Source organism: Labeo rohita, chromosome 8 (assembly GCF_022985175.1).
Source record: "Labeo rohita strain BAU-BD-2019 chromosome 8, IGBB_LRoh.1.0, whole genome shotgun sequence".
NCBI classification, from domain to species: Eukaryota; Metazoa; Chordata; class Actinopteri; order Cypriniformes; family Cyprinidae; genus Labeo; species Labeo rohita.
Window position 1 is genome coordinate 6,668,257 of NC_066876.1, and position 25,904 is coordinate 6,694,160.

A 25,904-nucleotide genomic window follows, 5' to 3' on the forward strand; every position below is an offset into this window, starting at 1 on the left:
TTTTCTTTAACCTGGAAGTAAGTCTCTGGGTGAGACTTTGGTTTATTAGCTGCTATATGGAAATAACGAGAAGAATAACAATGTGCAGTAAACAGTAAAACTGTTTGCACTACAAAACAGTGTGCTCATAATCAGGATAATACATTAATATGCTAAGACACACCAATTTGTAATATCAAGCAGGAAAATGAGCTGTTCTGTACAGCTAAGAATAAAATCCTTAAAATTTACAAATGGCTGTTCCTGCTCTTACAGGAAGAAAAAGGTGGATAAATAATCCACTTTTTTATGATCAGATGTTTACAGTATAAAATCATGGTAACAGAGTTTATATTTTATGATTACCTTCTACAGACAAATGTAAAAGTGCTAATGTGATAAAAATGAGATTTAGACTTGTCCTGAAAGAGTTCATGTATAATTTTGTCATGTCATCATGACAACAAATTATGGAAAAATACTATGGTAACAGGGTTAACACCAACGTAAAAGTCATTTTTTTTGTCAGTATATCATCTAATGACATATGTGCTACCGTTGAAATGTTTGGGGTCGGTCGGTAAGATTTTTAATTTTTGAAGAAGGAGAAGGAAGGAGAAGAAGAAGTCTTTTGTGTTCACCAATGCTGCAGTTATTTAATCTGAAATACAGTACAATAATAGTAATACTGTGAAATATTATTACAATTTAAAGTATCTGCAGATCAGCTTGAATTTGTTTAAAAAAAGTTTAGGGCCCTATGAAATCCGTTTTTTTTTTTTCCCAAATTAAATTTTATTCATCAAAGAGCATGTCTCATTAATTAAATCATGAAACTTGAAATCTGGTTATCAAATAAAGGCATAAAGCATATTTTAATTTCATTTCATTAAATTAAAATATGGAAGAAATGTTGTGTGATGGGTCAAACGCTCATGAAGTGACACTCAGCAAATATTGTTCATGTATTTATGTCCTCATTTAGTGAGATGACAGATGCTGAAATCACAGCGAGCGTGACGCGCGCTTCAGTGTGTGTAGTAAACAAAATCGCTGGTCTGCTCCATTCATTAAAACAGAGACACGCAGAACATGCAGGATTCACATTTAAATGGTATTTTTGCTGTGTAATATTTACAGATACTAGTCCATATTTCGGTTTGATTTAAGTGTAATGACCTACTTTTGATTAATTCATTCAAACTATGACAAATTCCATGACATTCCGTGTTATTCAGTAAATTACGTTTTTATGACTGGATTTAGTGATTCCGTCCACGTTTTCCGCATCGTGGAAATCATAGGGCCCTAGACGTTAATCGGGGTTCTTTATCCACCATTCAAACAATCCTTCATTGTAATTTTTCATTCATTTTGCTCTTCCGTCCACGTCCAGGGAGGTTAACTACGGTGCCATGGGCTGTAAACCTTTTAATGATATTGCGCACAGCAGACACAGGCAGGGTTGCTAGGTTTTCACAACAAAACCTGCCCAATTGCTACTCAAAACTAGCCCAAAAAAATTGCATTTCGAGGGGGGGCCCCCATTAAAAATAGTTTTCCAGGGGGTAAAATACACATTTTTTTGGCGAGGTTCCCCAGGTAAAATTAGCATTCCAGGGGATAAATATTACATTATTGAGGTCACTTCAACCCGCGGGAAAACTGCAGACTTGGCAACATTGGACACAGGAACATTAAGATCTCTGGAGATGGATTTGTAGCCTTGAGATTGTCCATGTTTTTCCACATTTTTTTTCTCTCAAATCCACAGACAACTCTTTACACTTCTTTCTTTTCTCCATGCTCTTTGTGACACACAACACAAAAGTTGAGTCAACTTTTCTCCATTTTAACTGGTTGCAAGTGTGATTACTATATTGCCAACACCTGTTACCTGCCGCAAGTGTGTCTAAATACAAATTACAGGAGCATCACATGCTTGAAAAGCAACTATTTCTTAGAATTTCGACAAGGTGCAAATAATTTTGTCCAGTCTATTTCTGAGTTCTGTATGAAATTTGAGTCTTCTCTGTTTTTTTGTGTTGTTCCAGTGCAAACAAAAAACAATAAGCACATAAATACCAAAACATTTGCAATTGGAACAATTTTCTGAGAGAAGTCGTGCATTTTCTGACAGAATTGCAAGGGTGCCAATATTTTTGGTGATGACTGTAGAGATTACAAATGCTAGATTTTCTTTGCATATTTTTATCATCATTAGCCTGTTTGCAAGGAAACGTTGAAAAAGCACCCAAGGCATTGTTATGAACACAGAAAAAACATTTAAATTAAATCTACTGGATTTATCTATTTATGTGTTTAGAAAAACGTCTGTATTAACCTACCAAAAGTTAACAGTATCTATCTAAACACTGTTAAAATTATTTTTGCATATGTGCCTCACTGTTTTGTACAAACTGTAGCATTTGCAGCCAAGCATAACATAAGCACATTTTCCTCATTTGTCCTTTTTGTGTAGAAACAAAGTGGTTAATGAATAAATGATGAGTAATTCAGTCGGCTGTGTCTGAAACCTACAGCTGCTGTGCTGTCTATTCAGTCAATGACTAAACAGACTATTATGACATCCTGAGGAAACTGGTTTCAGACCGGCTCATTTGATGAGAACAAACTCAATGAGCTTTACAGCTAACTAAGCACATATTTAAAAACTACAGTGCTTATTAAACAAAAATCAAGCTGAAAAATGGACATTTATAACATAGCTTATTTATAGGTGAATTTAATTTACACTATGTAAGGAGAAGGTTATCTGTCTAATTCAGCTGAAGTCTCATCTATTCACAGGTTAATTGAATTTCATCAGGACAGTAGATTGTTTTTCCACTAACATAACCGGCTGTAATTTTTCTCCGTTTGACAGTTTCTGGTGTTTTGTTCCTGCAGGTGATGGCTGAGGTGGAGCTCCTCTCCACACCCCATAATATTCAGATCAGCGATGTGACCTGCGACTCGTTCCGGATCACCTGGGAAATGGCCCATGAGGACTCGTCCCGAGTGACGCATTACTTCATCGACTTGAGCCGCAAAGAGGGCAGCGAGCACAACCGCTTCAAGCACAGAGTCAGTATTCGCTGTCATTTAGATCTTCGTTCCGCTCCACTGTGCTCCCTGTTGATCTCACAGCATAAAATACAACTCTAATTCTGTGTCACACAACGAGTGCCAGTGGAATTTGTGAACTTATTATGAACTTATTACAGAGACAGTCCCTTCAGGACAGTCTGGGGTTAAACAGGGACACAGTAGTGAGGACTGTCACATCTAATGTATAAGGGTTAATACATATCTTTAATCTAATTTTGTGCTCTTTAATTGAGCATCCCCTGCTTTCCTGTTTGAATAAAGGTTAAATTAAGGACGGAGAGAACAAAGCAGGCACTGGAGAGGGAGATGATGGGACGGGGAGCAGGATGGGGGTGTAATAGGTGGCTGTAGGTGTGTTGGTAATGAGCACATCTGACAGCCCGGCACAGGGCAGACCTTCAGGGCTACTGTGATGCTCATGTCACTTCCAATACAGGAGCGTGAGAAACCTGAGAAAAAACTGCTGTGAGCGGGTAATGACTCACCAGGACATGTTTCCTCACCAGTAAACACATAAACCCCTTAATTCCAGCCCAAGCACCTCTTTAAAAGCATGTATAATATTGCTTTGAATTTTTTTAAATTTAGTACACTAGTAATTTGAGGCATTGTGTATTTAGTTGGTTAGTTAGTTGGTAGTAGTCCTTGCCAATTGCACATGAAAATCTGCAAAACTATTTAGCTAAAAATTATTGTGTCTCCAATCCCTGGCCAACTACCACTTAACATATAAAGAGTTCAGATGCAAAAGCCTCTAAATCCATCTGACGTATTTCTTTAAAATTAGCAGGTTTTGCATCTGAACTCTAGAAAATTAAAATATTGTTTTGCAAAAACAGTCATTTGGGGCAATATGCATATATTGTTTATTTGTTTTTATGCTTTTTTTTTTCAGTAAAACTTCTCACCACGAGGACATTAAAATCCACAGCAGTGTTTTAAAGAAACTAAAGTTTTTATTGTAAAATAATTGTGTCCCTGATGCCAAGCCAACCACCCCTTTAGAAAAAAAACAAACAAAACAAAACAAAACAAAACAAAACACAAAACTAGGCTTAGGATTTTTTTGCCAAAATAATAAATGCATAAATAAATAAATACCAAAAATTAATTACTTGTATTATTTTTTAATGGGTTAATTAATTAATTAATTAATTAATTAAATTATAAATAAATAAAAAAAATAGATTTAGCACACTAGTCATTTTTGGTCATCATGCACATATTTTTTTATTTATTTATTTATTTTAAAATGTTTACTTATTTATTTATTTATTTATTTATTATATTTTAATTAATATTAATTTTTAATTAATTAATTTAATTTATTTATTTATTCATTTTAGTTAGTTAGAGTCCTTGCCACTTACTCATGAACATTTTGATACTGCTTTGCAATAAATAAAAAAGTACACTAGTAATTTTGGTCATCATGCACCTATTTTTTATTTTCTTATTTTAAGGTTTTTATTTATTATTATTATTATTATTATTATTATTATTTTAATTAATTAATTAATTCTTGCAATAAATAAATAAATAAATTTGGTACACTAGTAATTTTGGTTCCCCTTCAGTCGTTTCACTACGACGTTACATATGGGAACTCGCTTGAGAGTCCAATCATCTCCAAGCCTTATTCAAAAGGCCAATGAACATTCATGAACATTGGCGAGTGGTATTTGCATGCCGAGCCACTCCCCCGTATATACGGGTATATAAGAAGGCGGCGTGCAACCACTCATTCAGACTTTTGCTTTTGGAGCCTCGTCTTCTGAGCTATTTAAAAAAAAAAAAAAAAGAAAAAGAGTTCCTGAGTTCACACTCTCTCTGCTGGCGTGCTGCCGAGCTACTAAAAGAGCTTCATCTAAAAGAGCGTTCGGCAGCCGCCAGCCTAATCCTGCGGGCTGCTGTTTTCACGGCATCAACGCCTCCCGCACTCCAGCGAGCGCCCCGTCTGAGTGCACGGTTGTGCCGCGGTTTCTCCCTGGGCGGACCGGGATTTCAAAAGAGTGAATTTCTCGCGGCTGTCGAGGACATCTTCCCGGTATGTCTCTCCGGCCGTGCGCTTCCGGGTGCGGTAGTTTCCTCGCCTCTTTGGACGGACATGATCGCTGTCTCACGTGCCTGGGCCGAGAGCACGCTGAGGCAGCGTTCACGGATGGTACGTGCGTTCATTGCGAATGTATGTCCATGGCTGCGTTAAAGTCCCGCCGCTCATTCATGAGTAGTCACCCCTTGTTGTCTTCCCGCGGTAAATCGTTGAGCCGTCAAGGTTTTTCGGCTGCCGCGGCGAGGCACTTGGGGGACATTCAGGTGACTATGCAGAATGTTCCGTCGGCCCCCGAAGCCCCGCGGACTTCTGCGTCACCGCGCAGTCCCGTTGAGCTGCCAAAGCAGTATACCTCCCCGTACAGCGGGCTGGGTATCTCCTTTTGCGCTCCCCAGGAGATCGACATGTCTGCTGCAGCATCAGAGGGAGAGTCTGACGATGAGGCTGACGACTCGGCGGGTCGGTACCCCTCTGCGGTTGCCGCCCCGTCTGAGACAGATGCTGAACTGTTGGCTATGCTCCTCCGAGCCGCCAAGGAGATCGGTCTGGACGTGCCCAAAACACCTCCGGCCGATCCCTCTAGGCTGGATGATTGGTTTCTGGGGAGGGCTCCCGCTGCACCGCCGCGCTCTCCCCCAGTGCCTTTCTTCCCGGAGGTGCATGAGGACCGCTTCAAGCACAGAGTCAGTATTCGCTGTCATTTAGATCTTCGTTCCGCTCCACTGTGCTCCCTGTTGATCTCACAGCATAAAATACAACTCTAATTCTGTGTCACACAACGAGTGCCAGTGGAATTTGTGAACTTATTATGAACTTATTACAGAGACAGTCCCTTCAGGACAGTCTGGGGTTAAACAGGGACACAGTAGTGAGGACTGTCACATCTAATGTATAAGGGTTAATACATATCTTTAATCTAATTTTGTGCTCTTTAATTGAGCATCCCCTGCTTTCCTGTTTGAATAAAGGTTAAATTAAGGACGGAGAGAACAAAGCAGGCACTGGAGAGGGAGATGATGGGACGGGGAGCAGGATGGGGGTGTAATAGGTGGCTGTAGGTGTGTTGGTAATGAGCACATCTGACAGCCCGGCACAGGGCAGACCTTCAGGGCTACTGTGATGCTCATGTCACTTCCAATACAGGAGCGTGAGAAACCTGAGAAAAAACTGCTGTGAGCGGGTAATGACTCACCAGGACATGTTTCCTCACCAGTAAACACATAAACCCCTTAATTCCAGCCCAAGCACCTCTTTAAAAGCATGTATAATATTGCTTTGAATTTTTTTAAATTTAGTACACTAGTAATTTGAGGCATTGTGTATTTAGTTGGTTAGTTAGTTGGTAGTAGTCCTTGCCAATTGCACATGAAAATCTGCAAAACTATTTAGCTAAAAATTATTGTGTCTCCAATCCCTGGCCAACTACCACTTAACATATAAAGAGTTCAGATGCAAAAGCCTCTAAATCCATCTGACGTATTTCTTTAAAATTAGCAGGTTTTGCATCTGAACTCTAGAAAATTAAAATATTGTTTTGCAAAAACAGTCATTTGGGGCAATATGCATATATTGTTTATTTGTTTTTATGCTTTTTTTTTTCAGTAAAACTTCTCACCACGAGGACATTAAAATCCACAGCAGTGTTTTAAAGAAACTAAAGTTTTTATTGTAAAATAATTGTGTCCCTGATGCCAAGCCAACCACCCCTTTAGAAAAAAAACAAACAAAACAAAACAAAACAAAACAAAACACAAAACTAGGCTTAGGATTTTTTTGCCAAAATAATAAATGCATAAATAAATAAATACCAAAAATTAATTACTTGTATTATTTTTTAATGGGTTAATTAATTAATTAATTAATTAATTAAATTATAAATAAATAAAAAAAAAATAGATTTAGCACACTAGTCATTTTTGGTCATCATGCACATATTTTTTTATTTATTTATTTATTTTAAAATGTTTACTTATTTATTTATTTATTTATTTATTTATTATATTTTAATTAATATTAATTTTTAATTAATTAATTTATTTATTTATTTATTCATTCAATAAATAAAAAAGTACACTAGTAATTTTGGTCATCATGCACCTATTTTTTTTTATTTTCTTATTTTAAGGTTTTTATTTATTATTATTATTATTATTATTATTATTATTTTAATTAATTAATTAATTCTTGCAATAAATAAATAAATAAATTTGGTACACTAGTAATTTTGGTTCCCCTTCAATCATCGTTACATATGGGCCTCCAATATTCAAGCCTTAAAGGCCAATGAACATTCATGAACATTGGCGAGTGGTATTTGCATGCCGAGCCACTCCCCGTATATACGGGTATATAAGAAGGCGGCGTGCAACCACTCATTCAGACTTTTGCTTTTGGAGCCTCGTCTTCTGAGCTATTTAAAAAAAAAAAAAAAAAAGAAAAAGAGTTCCTGAGTTCACACTCTCTCTGCTGGCGTGCTGCCGAGCTACTAAAAGAGCTTCATCTAAAAGAGCGTTCGGCAGCCGCCAGCCTAATCCTGCGGGCTGCTGTTTTCACGGCATCAACGCCTCCCGCACTCCAGCGAGCGCCCCGTCTGAGTGCACGGTTGTGCCGCGGTTTCTCCCTGGGCGGACCGGGATTTCAAAAGAGTGAATTTCTCGCGGCTGTCGAGGACATCTTCCCGGTATGTCTCTCCGGCCGTGCGCTTCCGGGTGCGGTAGTTTCCTCGCCTCTTTGGACGGACATGATCGCTGTCTCACGTGCCTGGGCCGAGAGCACGCTGAGGCAGCGTTCACGGATGGTACGTGCGTTCATTGCGAATGTATGTCCATGGCTGCGTTAAAGTCCCGCCGCTCATTCATGAGTAGGCACCCCTTGTTGTTGTCTTCCGCGGTAAATCGTTGAGCCGTCAAGGTTTTCGGCTGCCGCGGCGAGGCACTTGGGGGACATTCAGGTGACTATGCAGAATGTTCCGTCGGCCCCCAAAGCCCCGCGGACTTCTGCGTCACCGCGCAGTCCCGTTGAGCTGCCAAAGCAGTATACCTCCCCGTACAGCGGGCTGGGTATCTCCTTTTGCGCTCCCCAGGAGATCGAGATGTCTGCTGCAGCATCAGAGGGAGAGTCTGACGATGAGGCTGACGACTCGGCGGGTCGGTACCTCCTCTGCGGTTGCCGCCCCGTCTGAGACAGATGCTGAACTGTCGGCTATGCTCCTCCGAGCCGCCAAGGAGATCGGTCTGGACGTGCCCAAAACACCTCCGGCCGATCCCTCTAGGCTGGATGATTGGTTTCTGGGGAGGGCTCCCGCTGCACCGCCGCGCTCTCCCCCAGTGCCTTTCTTCCCGGAGGTGCATGAGGAGCTGGTGAGGACTTGGCGAGCCCCGCACTCTTCTCGTCCACGTCCCAGCTCCTCTCCCCTCGCCTCTCTCGACGGCGGTGCAGCCTGGGGTTATGAGGCGGTCCCTCAGGTCGAGCGTGCTGTCGCGGTGCATCTATGCCCGCCCGGCGCTGCCACCTGGCGGGATCGGCCCCATCTCCCCTCCAGGGCGTGTGAGTTCTCGTCCGCTCTCGCGGGCCGGACTTACCACGCCGCTGGACAGGCTGCCACCGCCTTGCACGCTATGGCCACCTTACAGGTGTACCAGGCCAAGGTGTTGAAACACCTGCACGAGAGGGGTTCTGACCAGGGTGCAATGGAGGAACTCCGCGCCGCCACCGACTTCGCCCTCCGGGCTACGAAGGTGACGGCGCGTTCCCTTGGTCAGGTGATGTCCACCATAGTGGTCCAGGAGCGACATCTATGGCTGACCCTGGCCCAGATGGCAGATGTCGACAAATCACGGTTTCTCGACGCTCCTATCTCCCAGGGCGGCCTATTCGGCGACACCGTCGAGGACTTCGCCCAGCAGTTCTCGGCGGTTCAAAAGCAGACGGAGGCGATTAAACACATCCTGCCCCGCCGCGACATTCCAACCATGTCCGCAGGGCCCCAACCTCCGCCTGCTCGTCGCCGAGGGTGCCCCCGCGGCTTCCAAACAACCAGCTCCGTCCCCTGCTAAGGTACATGACACCAGATTGGCAGCCCGACGTCGAGCTGGCCGTGGGAGCGGCGCCGCCCGCGTCTCAGGGACCCGTCACCCGCAAAAGATCTGCGGGTGACAGCGTCCTGAGACGCGGGCAACCCGGAGGTGGAGAGAATCGCTCTTTGGGGGATGACAACATCAACGTCCCCACTCCCGGTGGAGGGCCGGGAGCTGTCACAGGAAGAGTCAATTCTCTCACCTCCGGGGTTCAGGCCCCGAGTTCCCTCTTTGAGCAGCGCCCCAGAAGTGTCTCCTCGGATTCGGACTCGGAGCCTGATGTCGCCAGCGCGGGAACCAGGGAAGAAGGTAAGCGCTGCCCAGTGCAGTCTGACTTTTCTCCAGGACGTTCTTCCTTCTGGGATCAGTCCCCTTCCCCTTCCCCCCCCAGGCTGCCCCACTGCGGTCACGTCGGTCAACGTCCCTTTGATACCCCTGGCGACCAGGCTGGGAGCCTGGCTTCAGCTTCCCAGCCCCTCGCGGTGGTTGATTCGGACGGTACGTCTCGGCTATGCGATTCAGTTCGCCAGGCGTCCGCCCAGGTACAGAGGCGTCCTTTCCACTTCTGTCCATTCGGACACACATGCCGCTCGGAGGTTGCAGTCCTACTGGCGAAGGACGCAATCGAGCCTGTCCCTCCAGCCGAGATGAAGTCAGGGTTTTACAGTCCTTACTTCATCGCCCAAAAAGAGCGGTGGGTTAAGACCCATCCTGGATCTTCGAGCCCTGAATCGGTCCCTTCTCAGGCTGCCGTTCAAGATGCTCACGACGAAGCGCATGCTAACATGCATTCGTCCCCAGGATTGGTTCGCAGCCATCGACCTGAAGGACGCGTACTTTCACGTCTCGATCCTGCCTCGACACAGACCCTTCCTACGGTTTGCTTTCGAGGGTCGAGCGTATCAGTACAAAGTGCTTCCATTTGGCCTCTCCCTCTCTCCCCGCGTCTTTACGAAAGTCGCGGAGGCTGCCCTGTCCCCTCTTTGGCAGACGGGCATTCGCATCCTCAACTATCTCGACGACTGGCTTCTCATAGCTCACTCGCGAGATCTGTTGTGCGAACAGAGGGACTTGGTGCTCCGGCACCTCAGCCATCTGGGCCTTCAGGTCAACCGAGAGAAGAGCAAACTCTCCCCAGTGCAGAGGATCTCTTTTCTCGGTGTGGAGCTGGACTCGGTCAGTATGACAGCCCGCCTCACCAACGAGCGCGCGCAGTCAGTGCTGAAGTGTCTGGAGTCATTCAGACACAAAACAGCGGTCCCTCTCAAAACATTTCAGAGGCTCCTGGGGCATATGGCAGCCGCAGCCGCAGTGACGCCGCTCGGCCTGCTTCATATGAGACCGCTTCAGCGCTGGTTACACGATCGAGTCCCGAGATGGGCATGGCACCGTGGCACACTCCGGATTGGCGTTTCCCCGCAGTGTCGCCGCCTGTTCAGCCCGTGGTCAGACCCGGCCTTCCTTCAGGCCGGAGTCCCCCTGGGACAAGTCTCCAGGCATCTTGTGGTATACACGGATGCCTCTTCCACGGGTTGGGGTGCTGTATGCAACGGGCAAGCAGCATCGGGCTCCTGGACAGGACCTCGACTCGACTGCAATGGCATATCAATTGCCTAGAGTTGTTGGCTGTGCTTCTGGCCCTTCGTCGCTTCCGACCGACGTTGCGTCACAAGCACGTGCTTGTTCGCACCGACAGCACAGCGACTGTAGCCTACATCAACCGTCAGGGTGGTCTACGCTCCCGTCGCATGTCACAACTCGCCCGCCATCTGCTCCTATGGAGTCAAACGTGGCTGAAATCGCTACGTGCCGTTCACATTCCAGGAGAACTCAACCGTGCAGCCGACCAGCTCTCACGGCAGTCCACCCATCCTGGAGAATGGCGACTCCACCCCGAGACAGTCCAGCTAATTTGGAGCCATTTCGGGGAGGCCCAGATAGATCTGTTTGCTTCCCCCGAATCCTCCCACTGCCAGCGGTTCTACTCCCTCAACGAGGCTCCCAACAGCCTCGGCAGGGACGCACTGGCACACAGCTGGCCTCCGGGGCCCAAGTACGCCTTTCCCCCAGTGAGCCTCCTTGCACAGACACTGTGCAAGAGATCAGGAGGACGAGGAGCAGGTTCTGCTGGTTGCGCCATACTGGCCCACCCGGACCTGGTTTCCAGAACTCATTTCCCTCGCGGCAGCCCCTCCCTGGAAAATCCCCTTGAGGAGAGACCTTCTTTCTCAGGGGATGGGCACAATTTGGCACCCGCGCCCCGATCTGTGGAACCTGCACGTCTGGTTCCTGGACGGGACGCGCGTCAGACCTCTCCGGCCTTCCACAGGCCGTGATAGAAACTATCACTCAGTCCAGAGCCCCCTCTACAAGGCAGGCTTATGCGCTGAGATGGGGTCTGTTCGTCGACTGGTGTTCCTCTCGCGGGGAGGACCCACAGAGATGTACGATTGCAGTAGTGCTTTCCTTCCTGCAAGAAAAGTTGGAGCGCAGGCTGTCCCCTTCAACTCTCAAAGTGTACGTTGCTGCCATTGCAGCGTACCACGATGCAGTGGATGGAACATCCCTAGGTAAGCACCAACTCATCGTGAGGTTCCTGAGGGGTGCGAGAAGGGTTAATCCCCCCAGGCCGCACCCCATACCCTCTTGGGACCTCTCCGTCGCCCTCCAGGGCCTGCGGGAGGCCCCATTTGAGCCACTTGCGTCAGTTGAGCTAAAATATCTGTCACTTAAGACAGCGCTCCTGACCGCACTGGCCTCCATCAAGAGGGTAGGGGACCTACAAGCTTTCTCTGTCGACGAAGCGTGCCTAGAATTCGGGCCCGGCGATTCTCACGTCATCCTGAGACCCCGGCCTGGTTATGTGCCCAAGGTTCCCACCACGCCTTTCCGCGATCAGGTGGTGAACCTGCAAGCTCTGCCCCTGGAGGAGGCAGACCCAGCCTCTGCGCTGCTGTGTCCAGTTCGCGCTCTGCGTATATACGTGGACCGCACTCGGCACTTCAGACGCACCGAGCAGCTCTTCGTCTGCTTTGGAGGTCAGCAGAAAGGGAATGCTGTCTCCAAACAGAGGTTGGCCCATTGGGTGGTAGATGCCATCTCCCTGTCGTACCAAAACCAGGGAGAGCCATGCCCCTTAGGTGTTCGTGCCCACTCCACACGGAGTGTTGCCTCATCCTATGCGTTGGCTCATGGCGCCTCACTAGCAGATATCTGTAGAGCTGCGGGTTGGGCGACACCTAATACCTTCGCCAGGTTCTACAACCTTCGCGTAGAGGCCGTATCCTCCCGTGTCTTAACATAGACATCACAGGCGAGCGGGAGTCCGGCTGGTGTCGGCTTGCTGCGCCATTCCTAATGGATCCGTGCGCTATTTCCCTCAGTTGTTCCCTCCGGCGAACCTGGGTCCTCCATGCCCCGCAGTCAGGCCTAGTGCGGAGTAGTGCTTGTCTGTGCTCCGGTTGGGTCTCCTTCGCCCAGCAGGTTGTGGCAACATGTTTCAGTATTTTTCCACGGTCAGCCAGAAGGCCGATGTTTCCCTCATATATCCCTAAAATCTATGGATATATTGAATTTCTTGTGTTCCACATGTAGAGATTTCATGTGCTCCGCCCCCCAACTCCTGCTTCAGTACAACTGGCATCCCTGTGGGGCCCCCTATTGGCCCCCAGGGCGTTGGGAAGGTTACGCTCATATCCGTCTGCTGACACGTCCGCCTGTCGGCACGCGGTGTGTTGCGTAACGCGACGTCTGGTTCGTGGCCTGTTCCATGGGTCTGTTCCCATATGTAACGTCGTAGTGAAACGACTGAAGGGGAACGTCTAGGTTACGTACGTAACCCTCGTTCCCTGAAGGAGGGAACGGAGACGTTACATCCCCTGCCACGACCTGACGTCGCGCTGACGCCGGGCTGCAGCTCGGCTCCTCAGCAAAAGCCTGAATGAGTGGTGGTTGCACGCCGCCTTCTTATATACCCGTATATACGGGGGAGTGGCTCGGCATGCAAATACCACTCGCCAATGTTCATGAATGTTCATTGGCCTTTTGAATAAGGCTTGGAGATGATTGGACATTTGCAAACATGAAAATCCGTCTCCGTTCCCTCCTTCAGGGAAACACCTAGACGTTACTATGCAAAAACAGATATTTATTTATGCATTTAAATTACTATTATTATTTTTATTAATAAATGAATTAATTTTAGTTTTAACAATTTTCAAAAATCATGTTTTTTCCATTGTGCATTCAAATTAATCTCAATCAAACTGCAGCTGGGTCATTTTTAATATCAAAAGTCATTTTAAAAAATAAAAATAAAAAAAAAAAAAAAAAAAAAAAAAAAAAATTAATAATAATAATGCAATAGAACAATAAAAACATGATAACATAAAAAATTGTTGTTTTTTTTTTAATTATTTTAATCAAATTAAAAATATAATTATAATTCCCCAATCCCAGGCTAACAATTCCTTAAAAAAGAAAAAAAAACATATACAAATACTTATACACTATAGATTTTGTGCATGACACACTTTTTAAAATTAGTTTCTATGTTGAATTTTTAAGATTTTATATATTTAATTCATTGTATTTTATTTTTGAGATGGAGTCCTCTCCACTTGCATGTGAAAATCTACAGTAGCCTTTTAAAAAGACACATTTTTTAAAATCTAAAAATCTAAAATCTAAAAATGTAACTTAATTATCCAGTCCAGCTAATTTTCTTGAAAGCTGCATTTAAAGTTTGCTTGACTATAAAATGTGAGAGGAGTCAGAAGACACATGAACAACTTAATTCCCAATTCAGTGTGCTGTTTATCAGTATTGAGAGGATACTGATGAGATCATCAGAGCTGAATAAATGTGTTCATTTTTTAAAATTACATAATGTAGGAGTATTACCAGTATCTCTTCTGCACTCATTGGTTGCCAAAAATAATAGAGGCATGAACTGCTGCTAAATGCTGCTGAAATTACATCTGATTTATCCACAGCTCTAATATTGCATTTGTGGGTGAAAGGAAAGGACTTGCTGAGGGGGTTGCTATGGTTACGCCCCTTTGAGCATTTCATAATTGGTTCTGCTTGTCAGAAAACGAAGCCTCCACAACAAGACTAATTATCTGTGATCGAGCTCTTATATCTGAGAGGAAATACGTTACGCTTTAGTGAAGTTTGAAAATGTCTTTCACCTTTCAGAAAGGAGAGTCATCAAAGAGATAACAAGCGTAAGATTACTGCACTGAATGTTACGTACAGATACGGATACGGATGTTATCTGCTCACAAATCATATTGTCTCACTGATTAGGCTGCATGCATAATTCAGGCAATAATCAGGCAATTAGTCTTTCATGATTCATTTTACTGGTAAACAATCAAATCTTATCTATCAATCACATGCTTTACTTTATAACACTACAATGTAGACATAAATTATTAGCCAAATACTGTAGATTAGAATTATTTTCTAACCACACAAATTACTCTTAAAGGAGACCTATTATGTCCCTTTTTACAAGATGTAATATAAGTCTCAGTTGTCCCCAGAACTGTGAAGTTTCAGCTCAAAATACCCCACAGATCATTTATTATATCATTTTGAAAATGCTAATTTTGAGTGGAAGCAGAAACGCACTGTTTTCATGCATGTCTCTTTAAATGCAAATGAGCTGCTGCTCCCCGCCCCCTTTTCCAGAATAGGGTTGTGCCTTTACAGCTCGTACCTCAGATACTCTGCTAAAAAACATATGTTTGGTTTGGATTATCATGTCTATCACATTGAAATCATGCTTTTTCAACCATATACACTTCTGATATAGGGTTTTCTGAGCGCACACATTCGAAGCACATGCATAGAAAGTGGCTGTCACACAGCATGTGAGTACTAAACTAAGTTCTCTTTCATGTCTTATTGCACTTAAACTGTCTAATACACACAAGTTTATGTTATAAACACACAAGTTACAAAAACAGTCAGTTATGTCTGTGAAGGTGAACAGCTGGGAAAGAAATCACGTTTATATTAGATCTGTGCGGCAGCAGAGTAATATACAGTAAATAAATCAATAAATCCCTGCTCTCTTGTCTCCTCTGAGCCTGCAACTCTGAATAGTGTTCTGTGTTTATCTGTGCAGCCAACGACAGAACGGTTAGCATGCTTTTCTTGAACTTTTGCCATGGCGTTAGAACTGGTACCGTTATCGCTCGAAAACTAAATGATGGCACTGTGGGTGGAAACATGCAAATTAAAGGGTGGTAATATTATAATAAGATCCTCTTTCTGCATCACAGGGGAGCGAAATCTGACGCACGCATTTTTTTCACATGCTTGGCTTACCAAAAAACTGGCCTGTTCTTTTTTTTTTTTTTTTTTTACTTTTCTTGGTTGGTATGAACTGGGGACCAGATTATAGCTCTTAAAGGGGTGCTATTATGCTTTTTCACTTTTTGAACTTTGTCAGGTACGTAACCTAGACGTTACTATGCACCAAATTCAAGTATTTATTTATTTATGCATTTAAATTACTATTATTATTTTTATTAATAAATGAATTAATTTTAGTTAGTTGATTACACTTACTCATAAAAATGTAGATGTTGCTTTGCAAGCAATAAATAAATAAGTAAATAAATTAATTTTGTACATTAGTAATTTTGGTTATAATGCACCTATTTATTTATTTATTTATTTATTTATTGTCCAGTAGTCATCGCCACTTACACATGAAAATCCGCAACAGTGTTTTAAAGAAACACCTGAAGAGTTTATTTGCAAAAACAGATAATTCCGTTTTTAACAATTTTCAAAAATCATGTTTTTTCCATTGTGCATTCAAATTAATCTCAATCAAACTGCAGCTGGGTCATTTTAATATAAAGTAAAAATAACAAAAAAAAAAAAAAAAAAAAATTAATAATAATAATGCAATAGAACAATAAAAACATGATAACATAAAAAATTGTTGTTTTTTTTTTAATTATTTTAATCAAATTAAAAATATAATTATAATTCCCCAATCCCAGGCTAACAATTCCTTAAAAAAGAAAAAAAAACATATACAAATACTTATACACTATAGATTTTGTGCATGACACACTTTTTAAAATTAGTTTCTATGTTGAATTTTTAAGATTTTATATATTTAATTCATTGTATTTTATTTTTGAGATGGAGTCCTCTCCACTTGCATGTGAAAATCTACAGTAGCCTTTTAAAAAGACACATTTTTTAAAATCTAAAAATCTAAAATCTAAAAATGTAACTTAATTATCCAGTCCAGCTAATTTTCTTGAAAGCTGCATTTAAAGTTTGCTTGACTATAAAATGTGAGAGGAGTCAGAAGACACATGAACAACTTAATTCCCAATTCAGTGTGCTGTTTATCAGTATTGAGAGGATACTGATGAGATCATCAGAGCTGAATAAATGTGTTCATTTTTTAAAATTACATAATGTAGGAGTATTACCAGTATCTCTTCTGCACTCATTGGTTGCCAAAAATAATAGAGGCATGAACTGCTGCTAAATGCTGCTGAAATTACATCTGATTTATCCACAGCTCTAATATTGCATTTGTGGGTGAAAGGAAAGGACTTGCTGAGGGGGTTGCTATGGTTACGCCCCTTTGAGCATTTCATAATTGGTTCTGCTTGTCAGAAAACGAAGCCTCCACAACAAGACTAATTATCTGTGATCGAGCTCTTATATCTGAGAGGAAATACGTTACGCTTTAGTGAAGTTTGAAAATGTCTTTCACCTTTCAGAAAGGAGAGTCATCAAAGAGATAACAAGCGTAAGATTACTGCACTGAATGTTACGTACAGATACGGATACGGATGTTATCTGCTCACAAATCATATTGTCTCACTGATTAGGCTGCATGCATAATTCAGGCAATAATCAGGCAATTAGTCTTTCATGATTCATTTTACTGGTAAACAATCAAATCTTATCTATCAATCACATGCTTTACTTTATAACACTACAATGTAGACATAAATTATTAGCCAAATACTGTAGATTAGAATTATTTTCTAACCACACAAATTACTCTTAAAGGAGACCTATTATGTCCCTTTTTACAAGATGTAATATAAGTCTCAGTTGTCCCCAGAACTGTGAAGTTTCAGCTCAAAATACCCCACAGATCATTTATTATATCATTTTGAAAATGCTAATTTTGAGTGGAAGCAGAAACGCACTGTTTTCATGCATGTCTCTTTAAATGCAAATGAGCTGCTGCTCCCCGCCCCCTTTTCCAGAATAGGGTTGTGCCTTTACAGCTCGTACCTCAGATACTCTGCTAAAAAACATATGTTTGGTTTGGATTATCATGTCTATCACATTGAAATCATGCTTTTTCAACCATATACACTTCTGATATAGGGTTTTCTGAGCGCACACATTCGAAGCACATGCATAGAAAGTGGCTGTCACACAGCATGTGAGTACTAAACTAAGTTCTCTTTCATGTCTTATTGCACTTAAACTGTCTAATACACACAAGTTTATGTTATAAACACACAAGTTACAAAAACAGTCAGTTATGTCTGTGAAGGTGAACAGCTGGGAAAGAAATCACGTTTATATTAGATCTGTGCGGCAGCAGAGTAATATACAGTAAATAAATCAATAAATCCCTGCTCTCTTGTCTCCTCTGAGCCTGCAACTCTGAATAGTGTTCTGTGTTTATCTGTGCAGCCAACGACAGAACGGTTAGCATGCTTTTCTTGAACTTTTGCCATGGCGTTAGAACTGGTACCGTTATCGCTTTCGAAAACTAAATGATGGCACTGTGGGTGGAAACATGCAAATTAAAGGGTGGTAATATTATAATAAGATCCTCTTTCTGCATCACAGGGGAGCGAAATCTGACGCACGCATTTTTTCACATGCTTGGCTTACCAAAAAACTGGCCTGTTCTTTTTTTTTTTTTTTACTTTTCTTGGTTGGTATGAACTGGGGACCAGATTATAGCTCTTAAAGGGGTGCTATTATGCTTTTTCACTTTTTGAACTTTGTCAGTGTGTGGTGTGTATCTTTGGGCATAAAAAAGATCTACAAAGTAACAAATCTCAAAGTCCACTCCAAAAGGAGACGTTTCGTTATTTAAAAAATCTCTTTTCAAGAACTACAACAAACGGCTCCTTTGGACTACAATGTTTGTTTTCCGCATGCAATGATGTCACAACACGGTCCACTAGAATATCATTAAATTAAATCCCACCTACGGAAATTTGAATTGTTAGGAGGTGGGTAGGGATGTGGTGGGGGATTATCCTGACTCAGAGAGCCGCTTCAACAGCGACGGGTATAAACACAAGCATTGACTAGAGTGGCCGCTTTAGAGCTGTAACGTGCCACAGACGTGTGCAGTACAGGGGGTCGAACCACATGCCGAAGCCGCGATCTATTCTGGTTGCCGTGAAGCGGCGCAGATGTGTGCAGGGTGTGGTAAGAAGAAAAGGCTAGGCTAATCAGTGATGTTCTTTGATAATGTTAGGCAGCTTTTTAGCCTTATGCTGGAGCTGGTTTCGTTCAATGAAACTAAGTATGTAAATAATGAAATAAATTAGCACAACTAATATCATGTATCGGCAATCTCACAGGCTGACGATAGGACCCAACACTACTGTAGCGTATTATTTACTCACCCTCCATGCACCCTAGGTAAATATGACTTCCTTCTTTCAGACGAATGCAATCGGGGTTATATTAAAATTTATCCTGGTACTCCCAAGCTTTAGAATGGCATAGACGGGTGATTCTCTTCATCAGTCCAAAACAAGTCCAATAATATGCATCCAACCATAATAAAAAGTGTTTCACACAGCTCTGGGGGGTTAATAAAGGCCTCCTGCAGCGAACTGATGCATTTTTGTAAGAAAAATATGCATATTTAAAATGTAAGAATCACTTTAACTTAGCTTGTGCTAACAGTTGTACACGGAACTTGCTTCTTTGACAAGGGGTGTGGCAGCACTGAAACACCGTCTAAATTGCAATGTAGTGGCACAGCCAACCAATCACAACACATTTCGTTTTTCGGAAGGCGGTCTTCATTAAACCCGGAACTAATTGAGTCATTTGTGCCAGGCTGGGAGAAATGTATTGTAATAATGTAAATTATGTTAAAAATAACAATAAAAATTTCGAACCACCAAGCATGAAAGCATGTTCTGTTACAACCCAAAAACAAAAAACAAGACTTTGTAAAAGAGCACAATAGGACGCCTTTAAACAAATAAATAACTAAAGTCATTCCATTGAGGTCTGTAGTGTTTTATATTAACTTCTTATGTCTGTTTCAGTATGGTTTTTACAAGCACAGTGGTCAACTACTGATAGATCATCTATCTATCTATCTATCTATCTATCATCTATCTATAAAGGTTCTTTACAGTGATGCCATTGAAGAACCATTTTTGGTTCCACAAAGAACCATTCAGTCAAAGGTTCTTTAAAGAACCATCTCTTTCTTACCTTTCTATAAACTGAAGAACCTTCTTTAGCCCCAAAGAACCTTTTGTGAAACAGAAAGGTTCTTTGGATGTTAAAGGTTCTTTATGGAACCATTTGGACAAATTTTTTAATTTAAAAGTTTTTAATTAGGGTTGGAGCTAAACTCTGTAGGACACCGGCCCTCCAGGACCAAGTCTGGCGACTTCTGACTTACAAAATGATAATTCAAATAAAAATCAATGTGTTCATCAATAGTCGATGCAATACTGAAACACTTCTTAAACATGAAATGATTTCTGTAAAACAGTGGTTTTAGAAAGGAAAATTTAAAAGATGAAAAAGAGGAATTAGGGAGAATCAATAAATTATGAATTTATTGCTAATGTATAGATAATATGTAATTACAAGTGATTACAAGTATTTTAAATTGTAATTTAATCTTATTACAAGTACTATTATTTGGAATCTGATTTAGAATCCAGATTACATGCAGTCAGTTACTACCCAGCTCTGATTATATTTATTTATTATAATAATAGTATATTTATTTCAGTTAGTTGCTAAGGCAACATACATTTTAATCTAATATTTATAATTTATTTAATTTCAATTTAAAAATAAAAAAAAAAAAAACTGATCTCAGTGTCTATTAATGATCCAGCTATAGTCTCCCCATGTGGATCATTAAACCCCATCCATGAAACCTTTGAGAAAATTATTATTGAAGTATTTTTGGCTGATATTGACGTTTCAGCTTGTGGTTTTTATTAAGTGAGAGAGTTGTTTTTAGCTTTCCTTACCTTAGCAAGGGCTCTGACAACCTGACACCTCCTACTCCGGGTAAAGGACAGTTCTGCTGGCAGGAGGCTAAAAGGTTCCTTCACAGTTAAATCTTGACAAGCCTTTTGTTGTTTTTGCACCTTTTCACACCTTTTCTTCTCAACACACTTTATAAAAACCGGACTGTTAAAACAGCCGATCATTGTCAACTACTGAGGCATTATAATCAGACAATCACATATCATCTGAGAGTTTTAGCTTAGTTTGGACATTTATGGAGTGCAGACTTTTCAGTTTCAATTAGATCTCTCTTCTTAGTCCATTTTAACAGTAGTTATAAAAACTATACATAAAATGCTCGAATACACTACATGACTTTTCAAAAACACTAGGCATCACTAAATGACTGAGAATCATGCACTGCCAGACTTGTATGGGTTTAACAAACAAGTCAAGTATTATAAATCTGTCTTTGGTTATTTTCTTGAAGGCTGAACACAAACTCTGTGAGTCAACAATTAACTATCAGCGCCCTGTGCTGTTTGGTTTTTTAGGATGTCCCAACCAAGCTGGTGGCAAAAGCAGGACCTCTGCCAATGGCTGTGAGAGGCCACTGGTTCCTCAGCCCTCGAACAGAGTACTGTGTCGCTGTGCAGACGGCCATCAGACAGCCGGACGGAGACTATCAGGTGTCTGAATGGAGCCAAGTAGTGGAGTTCTGCACTGGGGGTAAGTAGAGACAGAGTAACAGAGATTTAAATGTGCTTTCAATATTAAAATACTTCCTCTTATGCCAACTTACTATGTCAAGACAACTGATAAAAAGATATCATCAACTGATAAAAAGAAATCATTGGTCTGTTTGTTTAAGCAGCCCAACATAGCAACAGGCTCAACCAATGGTGTGAGTTCAGGGGAGGGGCGGGTTTTGTCCAGCCAGTAGCAAACAGGAGGACTATCTAGGGAAACCTATTCAGAAACAACTATAATTTCTGCACTTCTCAGCACAGAAATTACACTCTAGCATACTTATGAAGTGTCATGATTATCTTAACTTATACTATGGAGTCGTTGAATGCTTGAATCTGATTAGCTGATGAATGTTCTAAGGTGTGCAATTATTTTCAGGGAAATACACGGCGAGCGTAGTTTCATGTAGCTCTTGACAGCATTACATGTCCGTATCACTTCGCCACACCATTTCATTTATTTCAAAGGTCCTTACAGCCTAAAACAACAAAATAACCAAAACCCACAATGACACTGGCAACAAATAAATACAGTAAACAATAGGATAAAAAACTACAGATCATTTCCATGTTTTTGACACAAATGTACATTTTATTATGTACGGTACATACTCTAGCAACGGAGGCGCTGGATGAGCTGCTTAAAGGGGTCATCGGATGCCCATTTTCCACAAGTTGATATGATTCTTTAGGATCTTAATGAAAAGTCTATAATATACTTTGGTTAAAAATTCTCAGTGGTAGTGTAAAACAACACCCTTTTTACCTTGTCAAAATCAGCTCTTCAAAAATCATCTCATTCTGGTCGAGGCTGCTTTAAATGTTAATGAGCTCTGCTCGCCCCACCCCTCTCTTCTCTCTGTGGAGTGACCAGCCTGTTTACTTTAGCCACGTTTAGCCGCTAAACTTGCTATCTAGCACATTATTAGGAAAAGCGATCGCAAAGACTCATAAAAAAAAACCTTATACTCACTTCTGCTGTAAGTGAAGCTGGATCACGAATGATTCACGCGAACATAGACGGATATATGTAGATCGGGAGGCGCATTCCCTTCACAAACAAACGTAATCCACTGCATCTTCAGCGGCTCAGATGTCGGGAGTAAATGACGACCACTATGTTCATTATTACATCCAGCAACACAACACCTCAATCGCTCAATCTGAGATATTCTTGTCTAACTTACATCCCTGCTCCGGCATCAAAACAAAGAGGGCGGACTTTTACAGCTGATCTGAGGTAAGACGCTCATGTCAATCAACTATCGTGGGAGCGGCCTCTGTGGGTGTGACGCCACAACAACAGGCATCTGAGAACGGATCGATTTGAAAAAGGGGATATTATTTTTACAGATTAATTAAAAACCACAGCATGGATTTTTATCCTTATAGGGTAGATTTGTACATACACTGCCAACACACATTAATGTTCAAACAACATGAAAAAGTGAACTTAGCATCCGATGACCGCTTTAAGAAATTTCACTTCCCGAATAAACATTTCCTGATAATTTACTCACTTCCATGTCATACAAGATGTTCATGTCTTTCTTTATTTAAAAAGAAATTAAGGTTTTTGAGGAAAACATTCCAGGATTTTTCTCCATATAGTGGACTTCAGTGGGGATCAACGGGTTGAATATCCAAATTGCAGTTACAATGCAGCTTCAAAGGGCTCTACACCATCCCAGCCAAGGAATAAGGGTCTTATCTAGCAAAACGATTGGTCATTTAAAAAAAAAAAAAATTTAAAAACATTTATATTTTTTAACCAGAAGTACTCGCTGGGATCATGTAGAGCCCTTTGAAGCTGCATTGAAACTGCAATTTGGACCTTCAGCCCACTGATCCCCATTGAAGTCCACTACATGGAGAAAAATCCTGGAATGTTTTCTTCAAAAACTTACATTTTTCATTGAATACTGTTGTTAAAAAAAATCATGAACACATGGCTTATTTATCATTGACTCTGTATATTATGCTCAGATAGAAGACACAGCCAATTGGAAACATCTTCCTTTTTCTCACCTTCTGTGTCATGTTCAATGTCGTAAGTGGGAATATGCTTTATAGGAAGCACTTATGTTTTATATTCATTAATAATGGTTTTAAATGTGTTCTTTTCTGCAGATTATGCTATGGAGCATCTCCAGCAGCTGTTAGATAAAGCTCAGGCCGCTGCTGGGAGGATGCTCAGGTTCTCCGTCTTCTACCGCAATCAGAGTCCTGAATACTTCCATTATGTCAGGTTAGTGTCATCTGTCATCCTTAGTCTCTCTGCTGCTCTCTACATATATCTTTCCTTGACAGCCCTAAGACTGCAGTGTATCATTTTTTGAGATGATTTGAGAATGCAAGGTGAAACCTGCTCTATTTACTGCACTCACTTTGCTTGTTTCATGTCATTTCAAGATGATAACTATAACAATAACTTTTAATAATCATTCTTTTAGATAGGGGAGCATACTATAAGTAGGAAACATGGTTAAGAAAGAACATTGAGAGCCAATCAAAATGCACCACTTTAAAGTGCTTCAGAAATTAAAGCAACAGACAACACACAGTGTACTCTTATAATAAACATTATTATCCAGTGGTTTGGATGTTAAAGGGGACATTGGATGCCCATTTTCCACAAGTTGGTATGATTCTTTAGGGTCTTCATGAAATGTCTGCAATATACTTTAGTTAAAATTCCTCAATGGTTGTGTAAAACAACACCCTTTTTACCTTGTCAAAAACAGCCACTTGTTTAGGTGCATGTCTCTTTAAATAATAATGAGCTACTGCTGACCTCACCCCTCTCTTCTGTTTTTTGTGTATTTGGTGACACGTTACCATAAAAACAAAACTAATCCACTGCGTCCTCAGTGGCTCAGATGTCAGGAGATAATGAAAACTCGTATGTTCACTTTTATATCCAAATACAAAACACCTGCATTGCTTACCAGGCGTTGTCGCTACAGCTGCTTGAGCGCAGAAAAAATGGCGGACAGCATATAACTGGCTGATACAGGACAGTCCGTCACCGGTTGTGGGCGGGGCTTGAGAAATATGACATCATACTGCTCAGAAAATCAAAATGGCTTGATAAATGAGACTGTTTAGGTTTTCAGGGATTAAAAAAAGGAATTACTTTAATTTTATGGTGTTTAAAATAACAGATTATTTATTATTCTACGTCTCTACATAGGTCAGAGTGTGGCGGTGCAATGCTTCTATCCTTCAAAGACAACAGTGGAAGTCATGGCTCCCCCATCAACGGAAAGCTACGCGGTGTCTTCCTCAGCTGCAACACTGAGTTTGACACAGGCCTTCCTCCTAAAGACTCCCCGTACGGCTCTCTGCGCTTCCAAATTTCTGCCGATCGTCTCCTCAACCCAAGTACAAACCTCTACTTCGCTGACTTCTACTGCATGTACACAGCGTACCATTATGTAGTGCTGGTGCTGGCCCCTGCTGGATCGGAGGGGGATAGCTTTTGCCAGAGCCACCTTCCACGACTGGACCTGTCAACCAATCCCTTCCTGACGTACACGCCCGGAGACGTACCGGTCTTCTGTCATGCCAGTGACGTCATTCTGGAAGTGTTGTACACCGAGCCCTTGCTTCTTGAGCACGGCATTCTGGCTCAGATCAGCGGCCGCCACCAGCTAATGAGCCTTTCCACTGCAAACGCCAAAAAAGACCCAAGCTGTAAGGTGTGCAATATCAGTGTGGGCCGCTGAAGTGTCGGTGACAGCTGTCACTGGATGTGCAACTGGAAACCAGACCATGAGAACCTCACTGGTCTGAGAATCTGAGTAAAAATATTCAAAGAGGCGCTATTTGGAATTTAAAATATGCCAAAGGCATTGCACAAAATAGGCAAAAATAAATAATACGAACATGAAAATTGAATGAGGTCATGACAGTCTGGCTGCTAGTCTGCCCACTTGTTAAGAAACCAAGCCATATGATCTGTGAGGCAACTATTCCGATCTTAAGGAGACCAAAAAATGTTTCATCATTTACTCACTGACTTTTAAAGCCTGTATTATTACAACAAGGAGGAAGAGCACCATAAAAGAGGTCAGTGTGACTAGTGTTAAATTTTGAAAGTCGTCTGAAGCCATATGATAACTAGTGTGAGTCAGACTCATGAAGAGTCATGTTAGTATAATGTAAATCAACTTCCTTAAGACTAATCATATATAAATCATATTTAGTGATATCATTATTGAGTTATGTAAATGATTCTGTTTATTTTTAAGTCATTTGTCTTTAAGTCATTGTCTATATATATATATATATATATATATATGTATGTTAAATTAATTGTACAGAATGCTTTAACAAACAATAAAACACTTCTGAGAGTTTCTGCATGTAGTTTTGTAGGTCGTCTGTGTGAAAATTATTGTTTTTCAGTATAGCACTAAATCATAAAATACATAAAATACTGCAGAAAGCTTGTTAATGTAGTACTGCATGGGTACTACGGACCAACCCATTCCCATCTTTGTTTTGGAAATACATGTCAAAACAGGAATTGGCTTCTCGGAATTTGAGTGCATTGTAATTTCCAAATAATGTAACCAAGTAATGTCACTAATTCACAGAACACATAGCAGCCACTGTAGGGATAGTTCACCCAAAAATGAAAATTACCTCATGATTTACTTACCCTCAAGCCATCCTAGGTGTATATGA

At 41.6% G+C, this 25,904-nt stretch overlaps 1 protein-coding gene across 1 annotated transcript in view; it reads left to right on the forward strand.

Annotated features, from left to right (window-relative positions):
* LOC127169582 (phytanoyl-CoA hydroxylase-interacting protein) overlaps positions 1–25,573 on the forward strand; it is a 32,997-nt gene extending 7,424 nt beyond the window's left edge. The window contains exons 3-6 of the mRNA XM_051117062.1: positions 2,890–3,066; positions 21,018–21,192; positions 23,343–23,460; positions 24,406–25,573. Coding sequence (XP_050973019.1) covers positions 2,893–3,066; positions 21,018–21,192; positions 23,343–23,460; positions 24,406–24,940 — 1,002 coding nt within the window. The 5' untranslated portion in view covers positions 2,890–2,892 and the 3' untranslated portion in view covers positions 24,941–25,573. The remainder of the gene's footprint in view (positions 1–2,889; positions 3,067–21,017; positions 21,193–23,342; positions 23,461–24,405) is intronic.
* Positions 25,574–25,904: the final 331 nt, after the last annotated feature.